General features: G+C 43.8%; 1 protein-coding gene across 1 annotated transcript in view; it reads right to left on the bottom strand.

Moving 5' to 3' along the window:
• Positions 1 to 4,267: 4,267 nt before the first annotated feature.
• The window catches only part of LOC138794197 (CUB and sushi domain-containing protein 2-like), a 294,292-nt gene continuing 271,612 nt past the window's right edge, over positions 4,268 to 26,947 (bottom strand). The window contains exons 4-5 of the mRNA XM_069972974.1: positions 7,836 to 8,030; positions 4,268 to 4,479 (exon numbers count right to left, since the gene is read on the bottom strand). Coding sequence (XP_069829075.1) covers positions 4,268 to 4,479; positions 7,836 to 8,030 — 407 coding nt within the window. The remainder of the gene's footprint in view (positions 4,480 to 7,835; positions 8,031 to 26,947) is intronic.

The raw sequence follows: 26,947 nt of genomic DNA, 5'->3' as shown, positions 1-26,947 counted from the left end.
TTAATCATAAACCATATCCAGTTCTCCAGTGTATTACGCTTTCAGTTTAAAGTATCTCTCTATTCACATTGTTATATAATGTAACTGAGCTCAATAGCTCCATATTATATTAGTGTACTCATCTACTCTTTAACTGGGCAAATTTTAGAGAAGTGGAGCTAAAATATTACACTGATAACAATTACATCCAGTCAATTCGGAAGGCAATGTGCTGAGAGCTTTAAAGGGGTATTCCCCCCAAAATTATTTTTGCATTAATACGCTGCCCACCCGTAGCTTTCCATCTTTCCAATATAAAGTTATTACGGATTCTGCACAGTTTTACTGTTATCCAGCTGCATTCACCCCCACGAATTGCAGAGAATCATCAGACCTCAGTCCACACCGACACGCTCCCTGCTCCTGGCTTCCACCCTCCGTGTCGGCATCACGTGTCCTCAGTCCCAGCACAGTGAAGAGACTGAGAACACTGATGGGGTGGCTGCTGTTACAGAGGGAGACAGTGATCAGCGCAGCTGTGACTGCATCCCTCTCTAACAGCAGCCACCCGGTCACCCCCAGCCCAGAGCTCACCCCCTGTGTCCAGAGCCTCCCGGCAGCACTCACCCACAGCACACAGCCCCCTGGCCCACAACCAACTGCCCCCCCCATCACCTGTGGCATCCTTCACTCACCCGAGGCATAGCCACTGCACTCACCTGCGTCCCCCCCGCGACAATCTCCGCCCCCGCGATCTCCCGCGGCAAGCTCCGCCCCCATCGGCATCGGCAAGCTCCGCCCCCATCACCCGCAGCAAGCTTCGCCCCCCCAATCGTCCGCGGCTCTGCTACACCGTCCCCCCCCAACTCAGCTCTGCTACACCGTCCCCCCCAACTCAGCTCTGCTACATCGTCCCCCCCAACTCAGCTCTGCTACACCGTCACCGCCAACTCAGCTCTACTACACCGTCACCCTCAACTCAGCTCTGCTACACCGTCCCCCCCAACTCAGCTCTGCTACACCTCCCCCCCCAACTCAGCTCTGCTACACCGTCACCGCCAACTCAGCTCTACTACACCGTCACCCTCAACTCAGCTCTGCTACACCGTCACCACCAACTCAGCTCTGCTACACCTTCCCCCCAACTCAGCACTGCTACGCCGTCACCGCCAACTCAGCTCTGCTACGCCGTCACCGCCAACTCAGCTCTGCTACGCCGTCACCGCCAACTCAGCTCTGCTACGCCGTCACCGCCAACTCAGCTCTGCTACGCCGTCACCGCCAACTCAGCTCTGCAACACAGTCTCCCCCAACTCAGCTCTGCTATGCCGTCGCCCCCAACTCAGCTCTGCTACACAGTCATCCCCAACTCAGCTCTGCTATGCCGTCGCTTCCAACTCAGCTCTGCTACGCCGTCATCCCCAACTCAGCTCTGCTACGCCGTCACCGCCAACTCAGCTCTGCTACGCCGTCACCGCCAACTCAGCTCTGCTACGCCGTCACCGCCAACTCAGCTCTGCTACGCCGTCACCGCCAACTCAGCTCTGCAACGCCGTCGCCCCCAACTCAGCTCTGCTATGCCGTCGCCCCCAACTCAGCTTTGCTACATAGTCATCCCCAACTCAGCTCTGCTACGCCGTCTCCCCCAACTCAGCTCTGCTATGCCGTCATCCCCAACTAAGCTCTGCTACACCGTCATCCCCAACTCAGCTCTGCTACATTGTCATCCCCAACTCAGCTCTGCTACAATGTCACCCCCAACTCAGCTCTGCTACATTGGCATCCCCAACTCAGCTCTGCTACACTGTCATCCCCAACTCAGCTCTGCTACACCGTCACTTCCAACTCATCTCTGCTACAACGTCTCTTCCAACTCAGATTTGCTACACCGACACCGCTATCTCAGCTCTGCTACACTGTCATCATCTCCTTCATTGTCTCAGATCTGCTACTTCACCATCATCAGGCAGAAGCATTGCATGATGGGAAATGTAGTTTCCTATCTTGGATATAGATCGGCTTTTAGAAAAACTTGTAACTCAGGAACGGCAGCAGCTAGAAAGATGGGAGACGGCTCAAAATACTCAGGGGGACTTGGTGAGTAAGACCAGCTAGGTTTGGGAGCATTTCGTTTTTTTAGCTCTTGGGGGGAGTACCCCTTTAAGGCCCTTTTACACTGGTTGACAGGCTGCAGAAAGTACATCTTAGCTAGGTTCAGGCTATGTAAAAATGACGTCCGTCTTTCATAACAAAGGCCGACATTGTAGAATTAACGTCCATTATTTAAAGAATAACAGACGTTATTTGTTCAGTGATGACCGTTGTTATGAAAGTAATTACTGAATATAAGAAGCCTGCTATTTCCCCATAGTAGTGGAGGCACTAGGGCACCTTGTTGCCTTCTTTTTGACGGTTGCAGTAGGCAATATTCTAATAAAAATGACTACATTCTTAGGATTATGTGACCATTAATAATAGATTACGCTAAATAAAGCTTTGTATTTGTATATTTATATTGCATAAGCCACTTATCTCCGCTTACAGTGTACTTGTCTTTTAAATCAAGGCCCGTTGGTCACTTCAGTAGGTCTTCCAAACTTACCTTATCTCTGTTCTCATGTAACCAATCTAACACAACATCAGGACATTTTATCGGAAAAAACATTTACATAACCATCACACATAGACAGTGTATACAGTACTGTACTTCTCAAGAGAGAGTGTCACCGAATTATATAGTTGTGAACAGTTAGTAATCTGTAACCATACATCTCGGGATGAAGTATAGAGATAAAAGGACAGAACTGTATATGAAAACTCCATTATCGTCATATTTTGCTCATGTTTTCATGAATAGTATATTTTTAATAATAACATCAGAACATATAGGATAAGTGATGAGCGAACAGTGAAATATTCTAATATTCCATATTCGTACGAATATCTCCCGAATATTCGAATATTCGATCCCATTAAAGTTTATGGGAACAAGTATTCGATTATTGAAAAACATCTATTCGACCACTTGGAGGTAAAAACCGGAAGCTGGGGGATTTGAACGCTTATCGAATATATATAGAATATTCTGCAAACTATTCCATAATATTCGATAAATCAAATACCTTACTATTTGATCGAATATCTATTCGATCGAACAGTATTCGCTCATCAGTATATAGGATGTCTTTGAGTTTGGAAGGTTTAAAGGGAATGTCTCAGATGAAATTCATGTTCCAAACTGCTGACACTATTAGATAGCTGTTAGGTCAAGGAGACACATGGTGCATTTTATATATCCAGAACATAGAAAAATGCTTTTATTCTATGGTACAAGGAGTCAAATAGGCTTACCTGTGACACCCCCTTACTCCCCACTCCCACACCGGAGCCTGCTTGGGACTTCCAGGTGTCAATCAAGCAGGGAGGGGGATAGAGGATACATTCTAGCTTGTAGCTTCTCAGAAGCTTGGAAAAGTCTCTTTGACTCTTTGTACCAGAGAATAAAACCATAAATCTATATCCTAGAATCACGGACAGTAATATGAAAGATGCCATGTGTCTCCTTGTCTTAACAGCTATCAAGCAGTGTCAGCAGTTTGGAACATGAATTACAGTTGACAGATTCCCTTTAAGGGTGCCTTGACACCTACTGCCTCCGCAGCGGATCTCACTTCTGCAGATTCGCAGCAAGATCAGCTGCGGATACAGTATCATTCACCCCTATGATAGCACATACTCACAGTGGGATTGACATCCCGCTGTGAATATGTGCTTTAACTCCCCACTGTCCGCAGCCCTGACGCCGCATCCCCCATCCCCGGCCGCAGCAGCCAATCTCCGGCCGCATCCAGCAGCCCGCATTCCCCATCCCCGGCCGCATCCTGCAGCCCGCCGCCGAGAGCATACACTACCTGCTCGGCGGCTGCAGTGAGGCTCCCGGCTCCGGTCCCGCTCAGCTGATCTGAGGTCGGGGATGGGCTGATGCGGCCGGGGATGGGCTGATACGGCTGGGGATGGGGGATGCGGGCGGCAGGATGTGGCCGGGGATGGAGGGATGTGGCGGCGGGGCTGCCGACAGCGGGAAAGCACATATTCACAGCGGGATGTCAATCCCACTGCGAGTATGTGCTATCATAGGGGTGTATGGTACCGGATCCGCAGCGGTTCTCACTACGAATCCGCAGAAGTGAGACCCGCTGCGGATCCGGTAGGTGTGAAGGCACCCTAATGGTGTTTCTCAATATATTTTTCAATGCTATGACCAATCGGTAGTATCGCTTGTGTTAACTTACCAGAGAGATGAGCCTTCTGTTCCTGTGACTTCCAGATAGTCGTAGGCATCTTCTAACTGAAAGTCTGTAAAGATCAAAGCAATTGTATCTCCAACCTCTGCAAGGATTGTCCATGTGCAGTCAGCATTATTATTGTATTCCGATGGGAAATGAGGACTTGTGATGATTCCACTTTGGCCTCTTAAAGTTCCTCCGCATGCATCATCCGCTAAAATAAAAATGTATACATAAATGTTGAGGCTATATTAACAAACAATAAATAATACCAAGTAATACCAAAATACAGCTGTCATTTTGGGCTAAAAATATGGGCATATTTACAGTAGAAGGGTCAGCTCACATGGAGCAAAAGTGTTGGATTTCCGCGGCAGAATTCACCACTGCGGATTGCTGCCTGCCTCAGGCTCACACAGTGTCTCCATGGGAGGGCTCTTGCGCCTCCACTTCCGTCGCTCTCTGCTCAAAGAATTGACATGCCATGATATTTTGCCACTTTTGCTCCATGTGAACTGGCCCTAATAATGCACTCTGTTGAAGTCAATCGGAAATTGGCCAGTAGTGCACTATATAGAATAACAGCTGTAACTGATTACAACCATCCAAATACTGAGCATGCTCATTATTTACTTCTACTTACTACTACTGTTTATGCAAAAAATGGCTGTATTTTGCTTTTATTTAACTATGGGTGAACCTAGTCTTGGGCTATGTTCCCAATATGTAAAAATGACACCCGTCTTTTATTATATATATTTAAATAATGGACGTTATTTGCACAATGACAGCCATTATTATGAAAGACGGACATCATTCTTACATGGTGTGAACCTAGCCTAAGGCCATTATTTTATCTAAAAAGACATTGTGTGAACATAGCCTAAGGCTTTGGGAAAAGGCGGCCATCTGTTAATATTGACGACGGCCACAAATAATGATCATAAACACTATTTGCCGCCTTCAATATTAACAGACGTCCCTGTTTCCCCGCTATGATCTCGTAGTGGGCACAAAACCTAATGCTCTGTTCATGCAAAATGATGGTCATTCTAATTGGACAGCCATCATGTAAAGGCAAATAACAGCCGTTAATTTATAGCAATAAACGTTATTCTTGTAATAATGGCTGTTGTTATAAAATAAGGGCCATTATTTGACATTAAATGACTGCTGCCCAATTAAAAAAGGCAACATCTTGACAATGTGTGAACATAGTCTTAAAATTACTTTTGGTTATGAAAAGGCAAAGTATATACATGGAATGGAATTTATATACAGATAGATAGATAGACAGACAGACAGATAGGTGATTGATAGATAGATGCCATCTCTCTAACACAGTATAATCATGTGATCTGATGCTTTTAAACAGGGGTATTAATTTAATGTGCTATTATAGTAATGTTGAATCCCTAGGCATTGTAGTGTGAATACAGGTTGTACAACAACCTAGCTCAGTTTCATTCATATCCTAATGGGCAGATGAGGTGAAAATGGAGGGGGCTGCAGCTCCCAGTGGGAGGCATTTGTTGTAACATACTGTATGCAATCACTGCTTTTGTGCAATCAACCGTTCACCGCAAGAGAACCTGACATTACAGACTTATTATTGTGGTTGCCTTATAATGTAAGCATCTTGTGTTACTCTCCAAATAAATAAATATATATTATATTATATATATTATATATATATATCTCCTTAGAAGACTGATCACACTTGGGTAGTAGGAAGTAGGGTAGTTAGAAAATGAATAATTAAAAAAATATTTCTTTATATGTTAGAGGAAAATTTGTAGAAATCAAAACTAGAACTGCACATGGAAGCAAACAATCTAATGGAAATTCTCATAAAAAGGGTTAAATAGACAGATGAGCTACTCACAGGATACCGACCCTCCGATCAGCTGTTGGGCACCCAGACTTAATAAAGGTTATTGAGTAGCAGTGGCAATCTGTAACTGTAGCTTAGCGCCTATTCTCTTGAACAGGAGCTGAGCTGCAGTTACAGGCAGCCACCACTACACAATGGGACTCATTTACTGATATGCTGTCATTGTTTCCCATTACGTTATGGTTTGTGTGTGTGTTGTATTAATTCCCATCTAATTAACTAATGTGTCCCATTATCCTGTTTTTCAAAACTTAAACTAAAAACTGATCATCCCGCCTCATTCGAAGTGGCTCATATTAAAGGGGTATTCTGGATAGGGGAAAAGTAGGAGATCATGGGGTTGGACCCCTGAACCCCTGTTGATCTCAGTTTTGGACTGCGCCAGCTCTGTTATGAATAGAGGCATGTGACCTGTGGCATTATTCATTCCTATGGAGCATCGGAAAGAGCCAAGTACGCCGGAAGAGTGCTGTACTCTGCCCTTTTCCGTCATTCCATAGGAATGAATAGAGCCGCGGGTCACGTGCTGTGGATAGGGGAAAGTAAACTTTTCCCAGAATAACCCTTTAAGAATAAAAAATCCATCAAAAAAATTACAGTTTATCTAACAAATTAGTCGGTTACAGTGGGTTTTAAAGTACACGCCAATGACATCCCCACTTTTTATATTTAAAACACAAAATGATGGGTGTATTGGGTTTCTGGCATTTTTGTGTCCCATCACGTGAGTAAATAAGGTGGAACAGTAAACTGGCAGGGAAAAGGAACAAAAAAAACCACCACTTTTAGGCTATGTTCACACTACGTAAAACTATGGCTGTAGTTCTCACCGCAGGGGTGGAACATAGTCTTATTTTCAATGGGATCCCGGCCGGAGCGTATACACATTGTATACCCTCCGGCCGGGATCCCATGCAGCACCGGAAAAAACTGACATGTCTTGCTTCACTGTGGGCTTTGGGAAGCTCTGATGCGGGCGCGCGCTGATGCGCCCGCATCAGAGCTCCGCGGCCGGAAAGATCACCCGGCCGGTACTTAAGTACCGGACGGAATGACGGGCTGAGACCGCCCGTTCCGTGACCCAGCCGCGGTCACGGAACGGCCGGGTGTTCACGTTGTGTGAACATAGCCTTATGATGGAAGCACATTAGTAAATCAGCCCCAATGAAAGGAAACAAACTGCTTCCGGTTCTGTTCACTTTGTAGTGAAGGCAACGAACAGCTGATCAGCATAGGTGCCGGCACCCCACCATCCTATTTTGGCTGGAAAACCCCCATTTAAAACAAGACCCCACCGCCGGGTGTCATTCACCCGCAGGCAATCAGTTCTGGTAACAGATTTCCTTTAGATGGAGATAAAAAGTTACAGCTTTAAGAGACATGAGAAGAAAAAAAAGTACTAAAGCAACATACATATAGCAAAGAGAATTGAAATCTATAAATATACTTTGTGCAAATATGTTTTGGCAGTAGACAAGCTAGCTAGATCAGATTGAGCAGACCATTAAAGATGAATGCGATGGCAGTGAGGGACTGAGTGAAACCTATGCTGGACAGGAAAACATACAGTAACATGCTGTCATTCCAGATAAAACATTGCTCACTTAAAAATCGCTTAAGCAAAATGACAGGACAATGTTTTATAAAAACAGACTGACAAATATACAAGCACATACTTCTACAGGTGGGAAGAGGGAAATCCCAAGAGGCGCTGTTCTGGGAGCTTGATATGCAGCTTAGCAAGGCATGTCCTTCAAGTATATACCCTGCATTGCAGCTGTAGCGGACCTTGTCCCCTACGTTAAATGATGTCCCCTGTTGCAGGCCGTTCTGTAGCCGTCCAGGATTTCCACATGTGTGGCTTGGCAACACTGTAAGCATAAAAATTTAGACAAAGGTTGAAACAAAAAAATCAATAATTTTTACAGAAAACGGAGAACATGAAAAAGCTCCTAACAACTATAGAGGCTGCAATAGTAGCATTTCAGAAAAACACAATGATAATAACATTTATAGACATTTATACAAATTTTCATAAACCTAAAATGCATATTTATATATATTAAAAAAAACATACAAAATTCTATAACTATAATGGTATGTTCACACTTTTTTTTTTACGCAGAAGTAAAGTAGTGGAGAAATTCAAAAGGTCAGTGATAATGAGAAAATATTAAAATCTGTAAACATACTGGTACAGTAAAACAACAGAAAGATTACAGATGGCACATAGTCCAATAATAGATCTAAAAAGCCAATAGCACCATGATCAATGGAACCTAGTGGCCTCAGTGTACGGAACTGAAGAAGGACAATAAATAAAGTGGGCTGAAAATAGTGATTAAATATAATTGAAAGTTTAAGACAAATGATAGGGAAGGCGATCATTAATCTTTGACAAATAATCAACATCTTCTGTCTAATAAGGTAATGAGACACAAACGGGAACAAAGGGGAACTCAAGGAACAAAGCGAGTGATGATACTCAGGGTGTAATATCTCCACACTTCCACACTTAATCCCCCCACACTTAGGCTGGGTTCACACTGCGTTTTTGCAATCCGTGTTTGCAATCCTTTTTTTAAAAAAAAAACTGATAAAAAACGGATTGCAAAAACGGATGCATTTGTGTGCATCCGTTTTGATCCGTTTTTCCATTGACTTCAATTTCAAAAAAAGGGATCAAAGGGATCAGTTTTTTTTTACGGACACAAAAACGTTGCTGACACTATTTTTTGTCCGTTAAAAAAAAAACGGATCCGTTAAACGTATGCTGAAAACGCAGTGTGAACCCAGCCTTACCCTCACTTATATACTCTACACCTCCATAAGCTTTAGACGAATCCAGAGCTGTAGCTTGGCTTTTTTTAAACCTGGTAAAGATTCAGCTTGACACCACCATCCCTCATTATTCAACGTAACTTTTTTATTTATTTTTTGGAGTTCACACTGTGTTTTTGCTGTTTTTTGCAGGAAAGCCTGAGATTTCTCACTTTTCAAATCCATTCCTGGCTTTGGCTTCAAATCTTTGGCAGATAATCTGTCAGATAATCTTTCTGTGTAAATGGACCATAAGTATTTAACACCATTTATAATGGTGCGTTTACACAGAGAGATTTATTTGACAGATATTTAAAGCCAAAGCCAGGAACAGACTATAAACATAGAACAGGTCATAAAGGAAAGACTGAGATTTCTCAGTTTTTCATATCTATTCCTGGCTTTGGCTTCAAAAATCTGTCAGATAAATCTATCTGTGTAAACGCACCATAACACGCAACCATACAATTTTTTTTCCACTTCAATCAAACCGAAAGCAAAAATTCAGTGTGAACCTAGCCTAAATAAATAAATAATAAATATATTATTATTATTATTATTATTATTATTATTTATTAAGTCACATGCTTACTACTTTACTATATGGCTACACTGTTAAAATCTGTTTGGCAATAATATGTCATTCTGCTTTACTGCACCACCCAACATATGTGTCATGAAATATCTAGCTTCTCAAAAAAAAAAAAAAATACTTGCCATTACTTTTTAGGGAGATGTATATGCAATACATGGTGAGGATTTTCCTGGCATGTTGTTTGATTGTGATTGTTTTGAATTTGTATCATGAGAAATAGGAAAACATGTAATCGGTCGGGGTCTGAGCGTTTAGACCGTAACTAGAGATGAGCGAACCTGGAGCATGCTCGAGTCCATCTAAACCCGAACTTTCGGCATTTGATTAGCGGTGGCTGCTGAACTTGGATAAAGCCCTAAGGATATGTGGAAAACATAGATATAGTCATTGGCTGTATCCATGTTTTTCAGACAACCTTAGAGCTTTATCCAAGTTCCGCAGCCCCCGCTAATCAAATGCCGAACGTTCGGGTTCGGATCGACTCAGACTCAAACCCGGTTTGCTCATCTCTAACCGTAACCGATCAAGAGAACGAGCAGGGGGACCGGACGGCTGCATAGACTTATATAGTGAGGCCGTCCAGGTCACGTGACAGAGAGCAAAGACAGAACACGCTTCCCGTGTATTTCTACCGGCTGGTTTTCCTGATCGGTCACGGTTTTTACCCAAACCAATGAAAACTTTTTACATTTACAGTTTTTTTTTTTTTAATGACATGTACGATTTAACCAAATTCAAGGAAATATAAGGGTAAACACACCATACCTGGCTAGCAGGCTAAAAACATTGAAATGAGACGCGGCATTTTCTTTGTAATAACTTTGACAATATTTGTAAAACTAAAACCGCAAACAAGAAGCGTTCTTAAAATAGCAGGCTGTATGACATGGGAATTGTGTTAAGAATTCGATATGGGATGAGAAGTGAAGTAGAACTAATGTTTCATTTTCTGCGGTCATTGTCAGGGAACCAATTTCATCAAATTACCAATGTCAATTTTTCTTCTTCTAATGAACCTATTTTTTTTTTACTCATTCCGTTTTTTTTTTTCTTTCTGTAAAACTAATGACTGAAAAGACACCATAAATAAAAATCTATCATTTTTATAAGCCCTTTGTAATAACCACTCTACCTAATTAACTGTTAAAAATGAGACAGGATTGACCTAAATTATTGTTTTATTCAACTTTTTGTAAAAATTTGATTTTGATAATAAAAGCTTACATGCTGTTTGCTTCTATTAACTCCATGTGCTGTTTAGATTTGATTACTTTAAAGATATTAAAGGGGTACTCCAGTAAAAAAAAATCCCTTTCAAAAAGTTTGTTTGTAATCTACATATATATAAAAATCTTAAGTCATCCAGTACTTATCAGCTGCTGTATGTTCTGCAGAAAGTGGTGTTTTCTTTTGTCTGACACATTGATCTCTACCTCTGTCTGTGATAGGAACTGTCCAGAGCAGTAGCAAATCCCCACAGAAAACTTTCCCTGCTTTGGACAGTTCCTGTCACAGAGGTGGCAAAAGAGAGCACTGTGTCAGACTGGACCGAGAACACCACTTCCTGCAGGGCATATAGCAGCTTATAAGTACTGAAAGACTTGAGATGTTTAAACAAAAGTAAATTGCACATCTATATAACTTTGAGAGATAATCAAAACAGACGGAAATTCGTTTTGCGAGCTCTGCAAATTTTTCATTACATATGGCGGAATCTGTCCCTGCATAGAATGCAGTCTATGGCACGGGTGGAGACGAGCGCAGACGCAAGCAGTGGAATCTGCAACAGATTTTCCGTCGATATTCCATAGTGTGCACATACCCTTAGTCTCTCCCTGCTCTGCTCTAACTGCCTACTGCCATCCTGCTCTCTCTTTCACATACAGTCAACTGATCACCTTCGTTACCGAACCACCTTTTATAGAGCGGAGGTGCTGACACCAGAGATGGGCCTGCAGCTGATTGGACGGATGCTAGGGATTATGCTTCCTCCTGCCCAGTGACACTCCTGACAGCATGTGCGTCTGCCATTTTGTTTTTTTGTAAATTTCCTTGATGAATCGGCAGGAACAAAGCAAATGGACAGTGCTATTTGCAGCGAATCTGTATTCGGCAGATTTGCTTTGCTCATCTCTAATAACTTTCTGACATCAAGTGATATTAAAGAAAAAAAATTTCACAGGAGTACCCCTTTAATGGCATTTAGGAGATGCATTTAGTCCGATCATTGGGGTTCAGCCAATCACATTTTTTGTAGTGCACTTAAAGGAAGAGACAGAGGTGCTCCATTGTTTTTTAAACTATGGCATACTCAGTCCCTATAGACTATGACCTACAGGCAAATACAAAATCAGCTACAATGGGACAATGTTATGCTATAACGCATTAAATTTTGACGTCAAGGAACATTATAGACTAAGATAACATTGGATCAAATTAGACTGGTGATGTCTTTATGCTGATCAGGTAATGACATATCAAATATTCCCCCCTACTAGATCCCAAACCAAGCAGGATATTCCTTAGCTGATAACCCAGAAAACTCTCTTTATATCTTCCTAAATAAAATGAATGCAGAGAAGACTCAGCTATAAGTTTATTAGTCACAGCCAACAGCTGTGTATGTATGCAATTTGTCACTTACAAATGTGCTGTTGCTGACAAGAAATTCATTTCCAATTATTCACCCCATATATTTGTGTCAGCTACTTAACACCTCTTTCCTGTTTTACATAGAAAAATGTTTGTACACAAAAATAAAAGGAATATTCACAACAAACTTAGATTTTTTTTTTTACTGCATAAGCTATAACTATACCAAGTCAAGTAGGCTGTGCCAACCTAACTAGACAGAAAATAATCCCACCATAAGGCTATGTTCACATTACGTTAAAGACCGGCCGTTCCGTGACCAGGCCGGTCTCTGACCGAATCTTAAGTACCGGCCGGGTGATCTTTCCGGCTGCAGAGCTCTGATGCGGGCGCATCAGCGCATGTCCACATCAGAGCTTCCCATAGCCCATAGTGAAGCAAGCTGGAACCGCTCTCTTCACTGTGTGAACTGACAGGGTTTTCTGCGGCCGGAATTCACTGAATTTCAGCCGCAGAAAACTGACATTTTTTTTTCCGGCGCTGCACGGGATCCCGGCCGGAGCGCATACGATGTGTGTACGCTCCGGCCGGGAACCCATTCAAAACAAGGCTATGTTCCACCCCTGAAAACTACGGCCGTAGTTCTGCGGCGTGAACTACGGCCGTAGTTTTACGTAGTGTGAACATAGCCTAACTTTGTATTGGGAAGAGATGTGGTCAAAAACATGAGAAACATGTCAGGTTATTGTAGAACAAAATTTGGATAGGACTAATAGTGTTGAGCAAGTACTGAAAGGGAACCAATGAGTACAATGTACAGCTCGCGAAGCATATCAGCCATGGCTGCACCAGTAGGTGAAAAAAGTTTTATGTTGGGAGAGCAACAAGTCATCTGGGTGGGGAGCTGCCAGTTACTAGTCATGGCTCTCTGCCTGCCAGGGCGCAGGGATTTTCTACTCTACACTAGAGATAAGCACGACTGGAGCATGCTCGGCTCCGATCGTTCCGCATTTGACGACCAATGGTTTAAGACTTTGGATGTAGCCCTGAAGCTGCCTGGATAACATGGATACAGCCAGTTGCGCTCATCTCTTTTCTATCGATCATCAACTAGACTGACATATGTCCTGATTTTTCAGCATGACAATCTGCCATTATCATGATTTTTTCTTTTACTTATTTAAGTCATTGGACTTTTTATTTGCTTATTTTTTTTATTTACATTTTAACTGTGAAGATTTGTCAAAAGTTTAAATTTATGTAAAAGTTTAGAATCCCTTTTCCTTTACTTAGGATAACATCTTTAGGTGAATACTGTAATTTCTTATATTTACCAAACTTGCCCTCCATCTGATATGCTGCTCCATCAAGCAAATAGCTTATTGCCTACCAACCACAACTCTACTCTAAAAGCAGTGGTTTCTCTGGTATATACACAGCTTTAGCATGTGTGTGTGTGTGTATATATATATATATATATATATATATATATATATATATATATATAAAGCTAAAGCTTTATTTACAGCAGTCAGTCCAGAGCTTTTAGAGCAGAGAAATGGTCGGTAACCAAGACAACAAGCAATAGGAGGGAAAGAGTTGGCATCAGGGGAAGGAGGCAAGTTTGCTTAATGAATGTATCTGCAAACATATTTAAATTGACAAGTCCTACAAGTTTAACTATGTTAGTTGAGCTGGGAATATCCCTTTAACCTTAGGCATTGCTATAATTAGTTACTAACTATCAGACTGTCAGGTTATACAACCTTTTTATTTACAACTTAGTTACTTGGCTATGGCTCACATACAATACACGTAGACCACTAAAATAATCACCTTTTATTATATCAATTAGCTGGTACATGACATCAATAGACATCATTGACTAGAACAATCCTCTCCAGTGTACCAGGTCGAATAGCTATTGGATCGATTCAGTATGCTTGGTAGGATTAGCTAGTTCCTTACTTCTACTTACTTTTTTAATCATTGATTCGGTTCTCTCAGGTTTTAGTTTGAAACAGTTTAAAAAGAAAATACGCTGCAGCTATGATAAATGTAATCTCACATTATCTTTATGTTCGGGGAGCTATAAGGAATCCGGTTGTAGAGAAGACAAGATGATTGCAGCTTTGCTCCTGAAGGAGACACTCAGATTGAACATTAGCTCATTAATGGGAAGCATTGATCTAATGTCTTACTCCTTAAGATGGAGTAAAGTAAAAGATGACTAACACGGAAGATATTGATGTGTATCTTGGTTGACTCCAGTAATGATGTATATATAATATATACTGTATATATACTAGAAAATGTACCCGGCGCTTCCCGGGTATAAAGTGTCAGTGTGTTAATTAGATTTGTTCCAAGGTCGCCCAGAAGGCAAATCTATGCCCTTGTTTTTTTTGTTTAAGTGGAAATCGCCAGGAGCCCTATATATCCCTTTATACGCTATATACCCCGACAGTTCTGCACTGTTTATGTAAATTGTAGCTTATGCATATTAGAATAAACTAAAAACTTTAAACATCCTAAATACCTAATAGCCAAACTGAGATGTCATGTGATCAGATTGTATAGAGAGCCTGGTTATATACAACATTGGCAGTTTTATATACAACCTGGTAATATACAAAGATTGTCAGTGTTATATACAGCCTGGTTATATGCAACATTGGCAGTGTAATATACAGCCTGGTTATATGTAACAATGGCAGTGTTATACAGTACACAGCCTGGTTATGTACAACATTGGTAGTGTTATGCTGAGCCTGGTTATATACAACATTGGCAGTGTTATACAGTATACAGCCTGGTATACAACATTAACAGTGTTAAATAAAGATTGTCAGTGTTATATACAGCCTGGTTATATGCAACATTGGCAGTGTAATATACAGCCTGGCTATATGCAACATTGGCAGTGTTATATACAGCCTGGTTATGTACAACATTGGTAGTGTTATGCTGAGCCTGGTTATATACAACATTGACAGTGTTAGTGGAGGTCCTGTATACCTGTAGTATATAGTTGGTGGAGGTCCTGTATACCTGAAGTGTATAGTTCTGGGATCCTGTATACTTGAAGTGTATAGTTTTGGGGTCCCCTGCCGACTGCAGACCATAAGTAAGGTGTGTGTGCAGAAAACCCACATCTTATCATAATAAGTGCATACACAATCCTGCATCATCAAAATCTGGCCCTCTTAGGCACTACCTTTCATTCTTGGTAAGGACAACACAGAAGAGGTTTCAAAGTTTCTAATACTGCATACACCCCCCTCCCCTGCAGGTAGCCCCCGTACTGTATACACTCCCCCTTCTCTGCAGGTAGCCCTCGTACTGTATACACTCCCCCCCTCTTTGCAGGTACTCCTATAATGTATACACTCCCTCCCTGCAGGTAGCCCACATACTGTATACACTTCCCTCTGCAGGTATCCCCCATACTTTATACACTTCCCCCCTTGCAGGTATCCCCCATACTGTATACACTTCCCCCTTCAGGTAGCCCCCCATGCTGTATACACCCCCCTCCCAGGTAGCCCCCATGCTGTATACATTCCCTAACACAACCTTACTGTATACATTCCCCAACACCACCCGGCAAGTAAGCCCCTTACTGTACACACTGTATATACACTTTACACTGTAAGGGTGACTTCACACCTACCGGTCCTGCAGCTGATTTCACGCTGTGCATTTGCAGCGAAATCCGCTGCGGATTCAGTGTCATTCAAACCTATGAAACTACATACTCGCAGTGGGATTGACTTACACTGACAGAGGCACCCATCCTTCCGCCCGCACAGACCGCTGTTAGATCGTGCAGGCTCCCCTCCAGTGTGTTCAGAGCTGTGCTGCTGCTGCCGGGCACAGCTCTCTCCTCACAGCTCTAAACATCAAAGCCCCCCCCCCCCCAAAGCAAGCTGGAGCGGTTTGTGCAGCGAGTTTGCAGCGTAAAATCGGCTGCGGATCCGCTAGGTTTGAAGGCACCCTTACTGTATTTATTTCTGTGAATCTGTTGTGAGACAGCTGCCCTAGCAACCAATCAGATTCCAGCTCCCTGTGAAAATAAAAGTAGTAATCCTATTGGTTGCTAAGGCTTCCAACTGCCATTACAGCTGCAGCACTAATTATATCACCTGTGTGTGCAGTTTGGAGATTTTCCCATTTATTTCTATGGGGCACTCTTCCCCCTTCCCCACCCCTCCTGTACATCTAGCAAGGACGGGACCTTCGCTCTAACTTTCCCGGGCACCCAATTTATCTACCTGCGAAATTTGGGGTCAAACGGTTCAGGGACAGATGGAACAGACGGACGGGACAGAGAGACAGACTTTCATTTTTATGATATAAATATATATATATATATATATATATATATATATATATATATACATATATATATATATATATATGCACATATATATATATATATATATATATATATATATATATATATATATATATAATTTATTTCCCTGTGAGTCAGGCTCTCAATAAAGTGTATATATATATATATATATATATATATATATATATATATATATATATATATATATTGTGAGACACTGAAGGGGTTAATCCTGGATGGTCGCTATGTTTCGCCTGTGTTCAGCTATTACACCTACTAGGACTGAGGGAAGTTCATGTCTCACTATCTGAGACATGGAAAAACCAGGGATGTGGTGTGATCTCCAGCAAAGGTAGTTGCTGGGGATGTATTGATAAAGTGTGTTTGGGCCGGGTTTTTAGGAATGGATGGCAGGCTTGGTAGTGGGGCTGTCCATTCCACTTCCTCCACTCCAGATATTGTTTGGCATCAGACGCCACAGGTGCTCGGGCTGGATCATCAGCAGCTTCATAAAGTGTTGTAGAGCCATGGACAGAGGGAGGCTGGGTGCAGCTGAGTGTGCTGGAAGGCTGCAGCCTCAGGAGAAGCCATATACCTGACCAAGGTAAAACACTGGACTGTATATAATGTGTTATGTTCGTGCGACTGCAGCGAGTCGTAGCGTATAGACAGGGCCGTCTTCTGTTTAGTTAGTGCTGGACAAGCAGAGTTTATTTTGTGTTCTGCCTAAAGCCAAGGCTGTTTATTTGTTTTCTTGTATTGGATAATAAACGCAGGCAAAGCCTGTACTTGGACTTCATTCGTTTGAGCCTGTTGACTGCTGTTCACACTGCAATCCTGCACTCTACTGAGCAAATCCTCCCACATATGGTGCTTCGGAGCGGGCAGTGAAAAAAAAACAAAAAAAAAAAAAACGCAGTCTTAAAGAGAGACACACTATAAAGACTCATTTTGTGACCTGTGTATGTCCTGGGTGAAAGCTGCAGGTGAACTGCATAAAAAGACTACTGCAATGGAGGACCTGGTCAAACAAATGATCCAAGCCAATCTGCAGCAAAAAGAAACTAATCTGCAGCAAAAAGAAACTAATCTCCAACAGCGAGAGGAGACTAAAGCAATCATTCAGGCCATGCAGCAGCAGCAGCAAGCACAGGCTCAGGCCATGCAGCAGCAGCAGCAAGCACAGGCTCAGGCCATGCAGCAGCAGCAGCAAGCACAGGCTCAGGCTCTGCAGCAGCAGCAGCAAATACAGGCCCAGGCTAATGTACAACAGCAGGAGACGAATCGTCTACTGATGGAACAAGTGGCTGCACTGAGAGATGCAGTAACTTCACAGCGGACTGCAACTGCTGAGGGGCAAAACACAAATCTGCAAGGGGCCCGAGGAGTGCAACCGTCCGTGAGGGCCACAGTGCAAGCTGCGCTGCAAAAGATGACTCCTACAGATGACATAGAAGCATATCTCACCATCTATGAGAGAGTTGCTGCGCGTGAAAGGCTACCCGTGGACCAGTGGGCAGATGTAGTGGCGCCTTTCCTCACAGGCGAATCACAAAAGGCCTACTATGACCTGAATGAGCTGGACTCTCGGGACTACACCAAGCTAAAGGCAGAGATCCTTGCTCGGCTGGGGGTAACCATGCAGGTGCGTGCAGGCCGAGTGCACGCCTGGACCTTATCAGAAAGCCTACCTCCACGGTCCCAGATGCATGACCTGATCCACCTAGTGACAAAGTGGCTACAGCCAGAAAAGTGTACTCCAGCCCAGGTGGTCGAGAGGGTTGTCCTGGATAAGTTCAACCGTTCCTTGCCGCCTAGGATACAGCGATGGGTTGGACAAGCCGGCCCTACTGATGCAGACCAGCTGGTGAACTTAGTGGAGAGGTATCGTGCCACAGAGGAGCTGCTACAGACCTCTACCAGCCGGAGCAGTGCCAAGGAGACCAAGTCGGCCAAAGGAACTGGTAAGACTGCTCCATTTACTGCCGGTGGGAGTCGAGTTGTAAAGGGAGGTGGCTCAGAGGGTGAGTCTGCGGTTGGGCCACAACGTGGGTCTCGAGACCAAGGCCGCATACAATGTTGGCGGTGCCATGACTGGGGTCACATAGCCGCTCACTGTCCCCTTACCACCGAGCCCATGGACTGCACCGCCTCCAGACGTGTCTCCCTATATGCACACCCCGTTCTGGCCGCAGAGACTATAACCGAGACTGAGCCACAGATGTGCACCGTGTGCATTGGGGGATATCCCGTCCCGACTCTGCTGGACTCTGGAAGTCTTGTGACACTAGTGCATGGAACTTTGGTCAATTCGGGGGCCTACAGTGGAAGGAAAGTTGGGGTACTATGCATACATGGGGACACTCGGGAATACCCCACTGCTGTTATTTGCGTAGACACACCTTGTGGTACAACTACACATGAAGTGGGGGTTGTTAAATCTCTTATACATAAGGTGATACTTGGAAGGGACTTTCCGTTATTTTGGGACCTGTGGAGGGGAAGGCACACATGGTCTGCTGAAAATATTAATGTTGATGGTAATAATGTGTGTCAGGGAGTAACCCCCGAACCATATGACCCAGATACTGAGGTACCAGCTGTAGGGGTGACCCCAAGTGGAGATGACAGTCTTCCCCTAGCTGTACTGGCTGGTGACACTCAGAATGAGGAGGAAGTTCTGGACATGCCAGAACTAGAGGTATCACGTGACAATTTTGGGACCGCTCAACTTAGTGATCCCACATTACTAAGGGCCCGGGAAAATGTAAAATGGATAAATGGTGTATCTCAAGTCCCAGGGGCAAATAAGGAATACCCTTACATGGCTACTAACAATGACCTACTGTACAGAGTAGATAAGGTAAGAGGGGAGGAGATGGAACAGCTAGTTGTACCCCAACCATATCGCCGTGTAGTCTTAGAGCTGGCTCATAAACATGTGCTAGGTGGTCACCTGGGGTGTGAAAAGACCAGAGAACGGGTCTTACAAAGGTTCTATTGGCCCGGTGTACATGAGGATGTTAAAAGATACTTTGGCTCATGTCCTGTGTGTCAGCTAACTGCCCCCATGTCTCATTTTAGGAGCCCTTTGGTACCCCTACCGATTATAGAAGTACCTTTTGACAGGATCGCTATGGATCTAGTGGGCCCAGTAGTGAAGTCTGCTAGGGGACATCAATATATATTGGTTGTGTTAGACTATGCCACACGGTATCCTGAGGCTGTACCCTTGCGAAACACCTCCTCGAAACTCATTGCCAGGGAGCTCTTCCATATGTTTTCCCGTACAGGCATACCCAAGGAGATCCTCACAGACCAGGGGACGCCATTTATGTCAAAGATCATGAAGGAGTTGTGTAAGCTACTAAAAATTAAGCATCTGCGTACATCAGTGTATCATCCCCAGACTGATGGCCTGGTGGAGAGATTTAACAAAACCTTGAAGGGCATGTTAAAAAGGGTGGTCAGCAAGGATGGGAAGGACTGGGATTGTTTGTTACCATATTTGATGTTTGCAATCCGTGAGGTACCTCAGTCTTCCACAGGGTTTTCCCCGTTCGAACTAGTGTATGGCAGGCACCCACGCGGCCTTCTTGACATCGCCAAAGAAACCTGGGAAAATGAACACACCCCCTACAAAAGTGTCATAGAGCACATTACCCTGATGCAGGACAGAATAGCAGCGGTCATGCCCTTAGTAAAGAAACACCTAGAGCAGGCACAAGAGGCACAGAGTCGGGTCTATAACAGGGCAGCTAAAGTCAGGACCTTTAACCCGGGTGACAGAGTGTTGGTATTGGTACCCACTGTAGAAAGTAAGTTTCTGGCTAAGTGGCAAGGGCCCTATGAGGTAATTGAGAGAGTGGGGGAGGTTAATTACAAAGTGTACCAGCCTGGCAGGAGAAAGCCTGAGCAGATATACCATGTGAACTTGCTCAAACCCTGGAAAGATAGGGAATCTCTTTCAGCTGTGGGTGTGCTAAATAGGGGTGTTTCAGTAAAGTCTGGGGTGAACACCCCTAGTGAGAAGGAACCCGAGGTGCGTATCTCAGAGACCCTGTCTAAGGTGCAAATGCAGGAAACAAAAGAGTTTGTGCTTAGAAACAGTGATGTGTTTTCGGAAGTCCCTGGGCGTACATCAGTAATCAAACACGACATTGTCACTGAGCCACGGGTACGGGTCCATTTGAAACCGTACAGAGTACCCGAGGCTCGTAGACAAGCCATATCAGAGGAGGTCCGAAAAATGTTGGACCTTGGGGTTATTGAAGAGTCAAAGAGTGATTGGTCAAGTCCCATTGTCCTGATTCCTAAACCAGATGGTACACTGAGGTTCTGCAATGACTTCAGAAAGCTGAATGAGGTCTCAAAGTTTGACTCTTACCCGATGCCACGGGTTGATGAACTGATAGAGAGACTGGGACATGCTAGGTTTTTCTCTACATTAGACTTGACTAAAGGGTATTGGCAGGTACCACTCACTGACAGTGCCAAAGAGAAGACTGCTTTTGTTACCCCTGATGGTCTTTTTCAGTATGTCTGTCTTCTCTTTGGGCTACATGGGGCTCCTGCCACTTTCCAAAGATTGATGGATGTTGTCTTGAAACCTCACCGTAGATATGCGTCTGCATATCTAGACGACATCATTATTTTTAGTGATGATTGGGAAAGTCACTTGGCAAAGGTACAGGCTGTAATTGATTCCATCAGGGCTGCAGGGTTGACGGCCAACCCTAAAAAGTGTGCGTTGGGTTTGGAGGAGGCACGTTACCTAGGGTACATTATAGGAAGAGGTGTCATAAAGCCCCAAGTTAATAAAGTAGAGGCAATCCAAACCTGGCCCCAGCCAGTCACTAAGAAGCAGGTGAGAGCTTTTTTAGGTATTGTGGGCTACTACCGCAGATTCATCCCTAACTTTGCCACCATTGCAGCTCCCCTGACAGATCTAACCAAGGGAAGTAGATCCATTATGGTAAAGTGGAGTGAAGAGGCTGAGCGGGCGTTCCAAAAGTTGAAGTCAGTCCTCTGCAGAGAACCAGTCCTAATTACTCCCGACTTCACCAAAATGTTTGTGGTACAGACAGATGCTTCCGATGTGGGTTTAGGGGCTGTCCTGTCCCAAGAGGTTGGGGGTGAGGAGCACCCAGTCACCTATCTTAGTAGGAAGCTTACACCCGCAGAGAGAAATTACAGCATCGTTGAACGTGAGTGTCTGGCGATAAAATGGGCGCTAGAGTCCTTGAGATATTACCTGCTGGGTCGACACTTCAGGTTGGTAACAGACCATTCCCCTCTCACCTGGATGAGCCAGACTAAAGAGAGAAATGCACGGGTAACAAGGTGGTTTCTCACACTGCAGAACTTTAAGTTTACCGTAGAGCACAGGGCTGGTAAACTACAAGGGAATGCTGATGCATTGTCTAGAACCCACTGTTTGTTGGCTAAAGGTGTTCTCCCCCACAGGTTCGAACAGAGGGGGAGGGTATGTGAGACACTGAAGGGGTTAATCCTGGATGGTCGCTATGTTTCACCTGTATTCAGCTATTACACCTACTAGGACTGAGGGAAGTTCATGTCTCACTATCTGAGACATGGAAAAACCAGGGATGTGGTGTGATCTCCAGCAAAGGTAGTTGCTGGGGATGTATTGATAAAGTGTGTTTGGGCCTGGTTTTTAGGAATGGATGGCAGGCTTGGTAGTGGGGCTGTCCATTCCACTTCCTCCACTCCAGATATTGTTTGGCATCAGACGCCACAGGTGCTCGGGCTGGATCATCAGCAGCTTCATAAAGTGTTGTAGAGCCATGGACAGAGGGAGGCTGGGTGCAGCTGAGTGTGCTGGAAGGCTGCAGCCTCAGGAGAAGCCATATACCTGACCAAGGTAAAACACTGGACTGTATATAATGTGTTATGTTCGTGCGACTGCAGCGAGTCGTAGCGTATAGACAGGGCCGTCTTCTGTTTAGTTAGTGCTGGACAAGCAGAGTTTATTTTGTGTTCTGCCTAAAGCCAAGGCTGTTTATTTGTTTTCTTGTATTGGATAATAAACGCAGGCAAAGCCTGTACTTGGACTTCATTCGTTTGAGCCTGTTGACTGCTGTTCACACTGCAATCCTGCACTCTACTGAGCAAATCCTCCCACAATATATATATATATATATATAAATATATATTATCTATCCTGTATATATATATAATTCGTCATTACTCTGGTCTCTAAGCCCCAGTCCAAACAAAATGAATATATTTTTACTAGTGAAATTCATTGTATATTACTACTAGAGATGAGTGAAGCAGGCAGAAACTCATTTTGTGAACTTCGCAAATTTTCGGTCAAACTTGTTAAGATTATCGATTTGTAACGAATTTCCTTAAAACAGCCAAAACTATAGTAGCTACAATACTGGGACTATTACAGAAGGATGACTTTGTTAAAGTATGTTGTTGTAAAAGTGTCAAAAATTGGAAATCACAATTTAAAAAAAAATCTCAATCAGCCAATCAATCATACAAATTCCGCCATTCCTCTTCTCTCTGTCACTATATCACTCTGTTAGTCTCTCCCTGCTCGGCTGTAACTGCCTGCTGCCATCCTGCCCTCTCCTCCACACACAGCCGACTGGCCACCTCCATTACCGAACCTCCTTATATAGAGGAGGAGGGGCTGACATCACAGAGGGGCCTGCAGCTGATTGGACGGGTGCTAGGGACAGGGCCGGTTTTAGACTAAATGTGGCCCTGGGCAAAGTTAAAGGTGGGGCCCCAAATGCTGAAATATTGTAGCAGCAATTTAAGGTTCCCATACACTTGTTGGTGGTACCTGCTGCTCGTGGTGGGTTCGGCCATCAGTGTAAGGTGAATGGGGCTCTTTGTACAGTCCTCTGACATGATATCAGTGGACATATGGGGTTGGGCTTGATGGAAAATCAACATCAACCTCTTTGTTCTCAGAGAGACAAGCCGTCATCAGATCTGTCTGGCTATGGCTTACCCCTCCTATAGAGAACACAGAAACGCTCAGCTGTGCCGAATATTCCTGTGTATGGGGAGGACAGGGCCAGATGAGATTTTATATATATATATATATATATATATATATATATATATATATATATATATCATTAGTGATGTGTGTGCAGCCCTTGCTGTATATAGTGAACAATGAAGATATATACTACCTGATCACATTCCCCGGTGTCCTCAGGCCTTGTCTGTGGGATCCCCCAGTCCCAGCTCTCACTTCTGGTCCTCTCTCTGAGGTGACAGGACGTTCAGCTAATCACTGGCCGAACAAACAGACAAGGCCTGAGGACACCGGGGAACGTGATCAGGTAAGTAACAGCTTTATTATGTTATACGCACAATCATCAGACAATGATTTTCACACTTGCCAAAAGACAATGATCAGCTGATTACATATGTCTCTATATACACAGAGCGATATCGGCCAGGTTAGGACAATTTTTGCTCTGTATATTAGGGCCCTTAGTCACATTGAGTCAATTCAGCAGGTTACATGCCGGGACTGCCGCCACATGTCGGGACTGCCGCCACATGCCGGGACTGCCGCTACATGTCAGGACCGCCGCTACATGTCAGGACTGCCGCTACTTGCGGGGACTGCCGCTACATGTCAGGACTGCCGCTAGTGGTGTAAACACAAAAACTATTTATATGCATTGTTTTTTAAAAATAAAATAAAAAAATCACTCTATCAGGACCAAATATTACCTCCATACTGTTATTGAAGAAAACTTTACTATATATAGGCCAATATTACCACCATAAAGTGACCGCCCCATAATGACACTATATACACGTCAATATTAGCACCACCCCATGACCGCCACATAATGATTCTATATACAGTATATACAGACCAATATTACTACTATAGACTTATGATATAGATATATATAGATTATGTATTCTGTCCCTTTTTTCATTGTGGCTAGCACTCGTGCTGTGTAAGACCCATGTGATCCAAATTAGCAGGAAGCACCTGTGTACATAAGGGGAGGATCTCCTAGTATTCTCCCATTCTACCTGCAGAGGAATGGAGAGAGGTAAGAGCTTGTTCACACTTGTGTTGCTTGGCGTCCACTTTTTCCACCGGTGGCGCCTGCGGGGTTTGGGGTGCCCTTTTGGGTCTGGTCCTGTGACAATGGGGTTGCAGGACCATTCCGTGGCCCCTCTTCTCTGCTTGCGCACGTTTTGCGGGGATTGTGGTCGCTGACCGGCACAGTGATGAGGTTTGGTTAGGGACTCATGTGTATCAGAAGACCTGCACGTGGTACATGAGGCAATATGGTTTGGCCAAATTATATACTAACTTCTGATGTTGGTTTTAAATGTAGCTGAACAAGCTTTCGTGTCAGCCATGGGTGCGATGTGCAGCCATTTCTGTCCTTTTGGCTTGTGCATATTTTATGTATTCTGTCCCTTTTTTCATTGTGGCTAGCAATCGTGCTGTGTAAGACCCATGTGATCCAAATTAGCAGGAAGCACCTGTGTACATAAGGGGAGGATCTCCTAGTATTCTCCCATTCTACCTGCAGAGGAATGGAGAGAGGTAAGAGCTTGTTCACACTTGTGTTGCTTGGCGTCCACTTTTTCCGCCGGTGGCGCCTGCGGGGTTTGGGGTGCCCTTTTGGGTCTGGTCCTGTGACAATGGGGTTGCAGGACCATTCCGTGGCCCCTCTTCTCTGCTTGCGCACGTTTTGCGGGGATTGTGGTCGCTGACCGGCACAGTGATGAGGTTTGGTTAGGGACTCATGTGTATCAGAAGACCTGCACGTGGTACATGAGGCAATATGGTTTGGCCAAATTATATACTAACTTCTGATGTTGGTTTTAAATGTAGCTGAACAAGCTTTCGTGTCAGCCATGGGTGCGATGTGCAGCCATTTCTGTCCTTTTGGCTTGTGCATATTTTATGTATTCTGTCCCTTTTTTCATTGTGGCTAGCACTCGTGCTGTGTAAGACCCATGTGATCCAAATTAGCAGGAAGCACCTGTGTACATAAGGGGAGGATCTCCTAGTATTCTCCCATTCTACCTGCAGAGGAATGGAGAGAGGTAAGAGCTTGTTCACACTTGTGTTGCTTGGCGTCCACTTTTTCCGCCGGTGGCGCCTGCAGGGTTTGGGGTGCCCTTTTGGGTCTGGTCCTGTGACAATGGGGTTGCAGGACCATTCCGTGGCCCCTCTTCTCTGCTTGCGCACGTTTTGCGGGGATTGTGGTCGCTGACCGGCACAGTGATGAGGTTTGGTTAGGGACTCATGTGTATCAGAAGACCTGCACGTGGTACATGAGGCAATATGGTTTGGCCAAATTATATACTAACTTCTGATGTTGGTTTTAAATGTAGCTGAACAAGCTTTCGTGTCAGCCATGGGTGCGATGTGCAGCCATTTCTGTCCTTTTGGCTTGTGCATATATTACTACTATAGACTGACCACCACATAATGACTCTGTATACACTATATACAGACCAATATTACTGCCATAGAGTGACCACCACATAATAACTCTATAAACACTATATAGAGACCAATATTACCGCCATAGACTGACCACCGCATAATAACTCTATATACAGACCAATATTACCGCCATAGACTGACCACCGCATAATGACTCTGTATACACTATATACAGACCAATATTACTGCCATAGACTGACCACCGCATAATAACTCTATATACAGACCAATATTACCGCCATAGACTGACCACCGCATAATGACTTTGTATACACTATATACAGACCAATATTACTGCCATAGAGTGACCACTGCATAATGACTCTATATACACACTATATACAGACCAATATTACCGCTATAGACTGACCGCCACATAATGACACTATATACAGACCAGCACACACCATGACCACCACATAATGACTCCATATATACACCATATACAGACCAATATTACCACCATAGTGTGATCACCACATAATGACTCTATATACACACTATATACAGACCAATATCATGTGGCGGTCACTGTATGGCGGTAATATTGGTCTGTATATAGTGTATATAGAGTCTTTATGCAGCGGTCAGTCTATGGCGGTAATATTGGTCTGTATATAGTGTATATATAGAGTCATTATGTGGCGGTCACTGTATGGCGGTAATATTGGTCTGTATATAGTGTATATATAGAGTCATTATGTGGCGGTCACTCTATGGCGGAAATAACTCTATATACACTATATACAGACCAATTTTACCACCATAGACTGACCACTGCATAATGACTCTATATACACTATATACAGACCAATATTACTGCCATAGAGTGATCACCACATAATGACTCTATATACACTATATACAGACCAATATCATGTGGCGGTCACTCTATGGCGGTAATAATGGTTTGTATATAGTGTGTATATAGAGTCAT

Source organism: Dendropsophus ebraccatus, chromosome 5 (genome assembly GCF_027789765.1).
Source record: "Dendropsophus ebraccatus isolate aDenEbr1 chromosome 5, aDenEbr1.pat, whole genome shotgun sequence".
NCBI lineage: Eukaryota > Metazoa > Chordata > Amphibia > Anura > Hylidae > Dendropsophus > Dendropsophus ebraccatus.
Note: the sequence above shows the minus strand (reverse complement) of the source record. Positions and strands in the feature narration are given on the sequence as shown.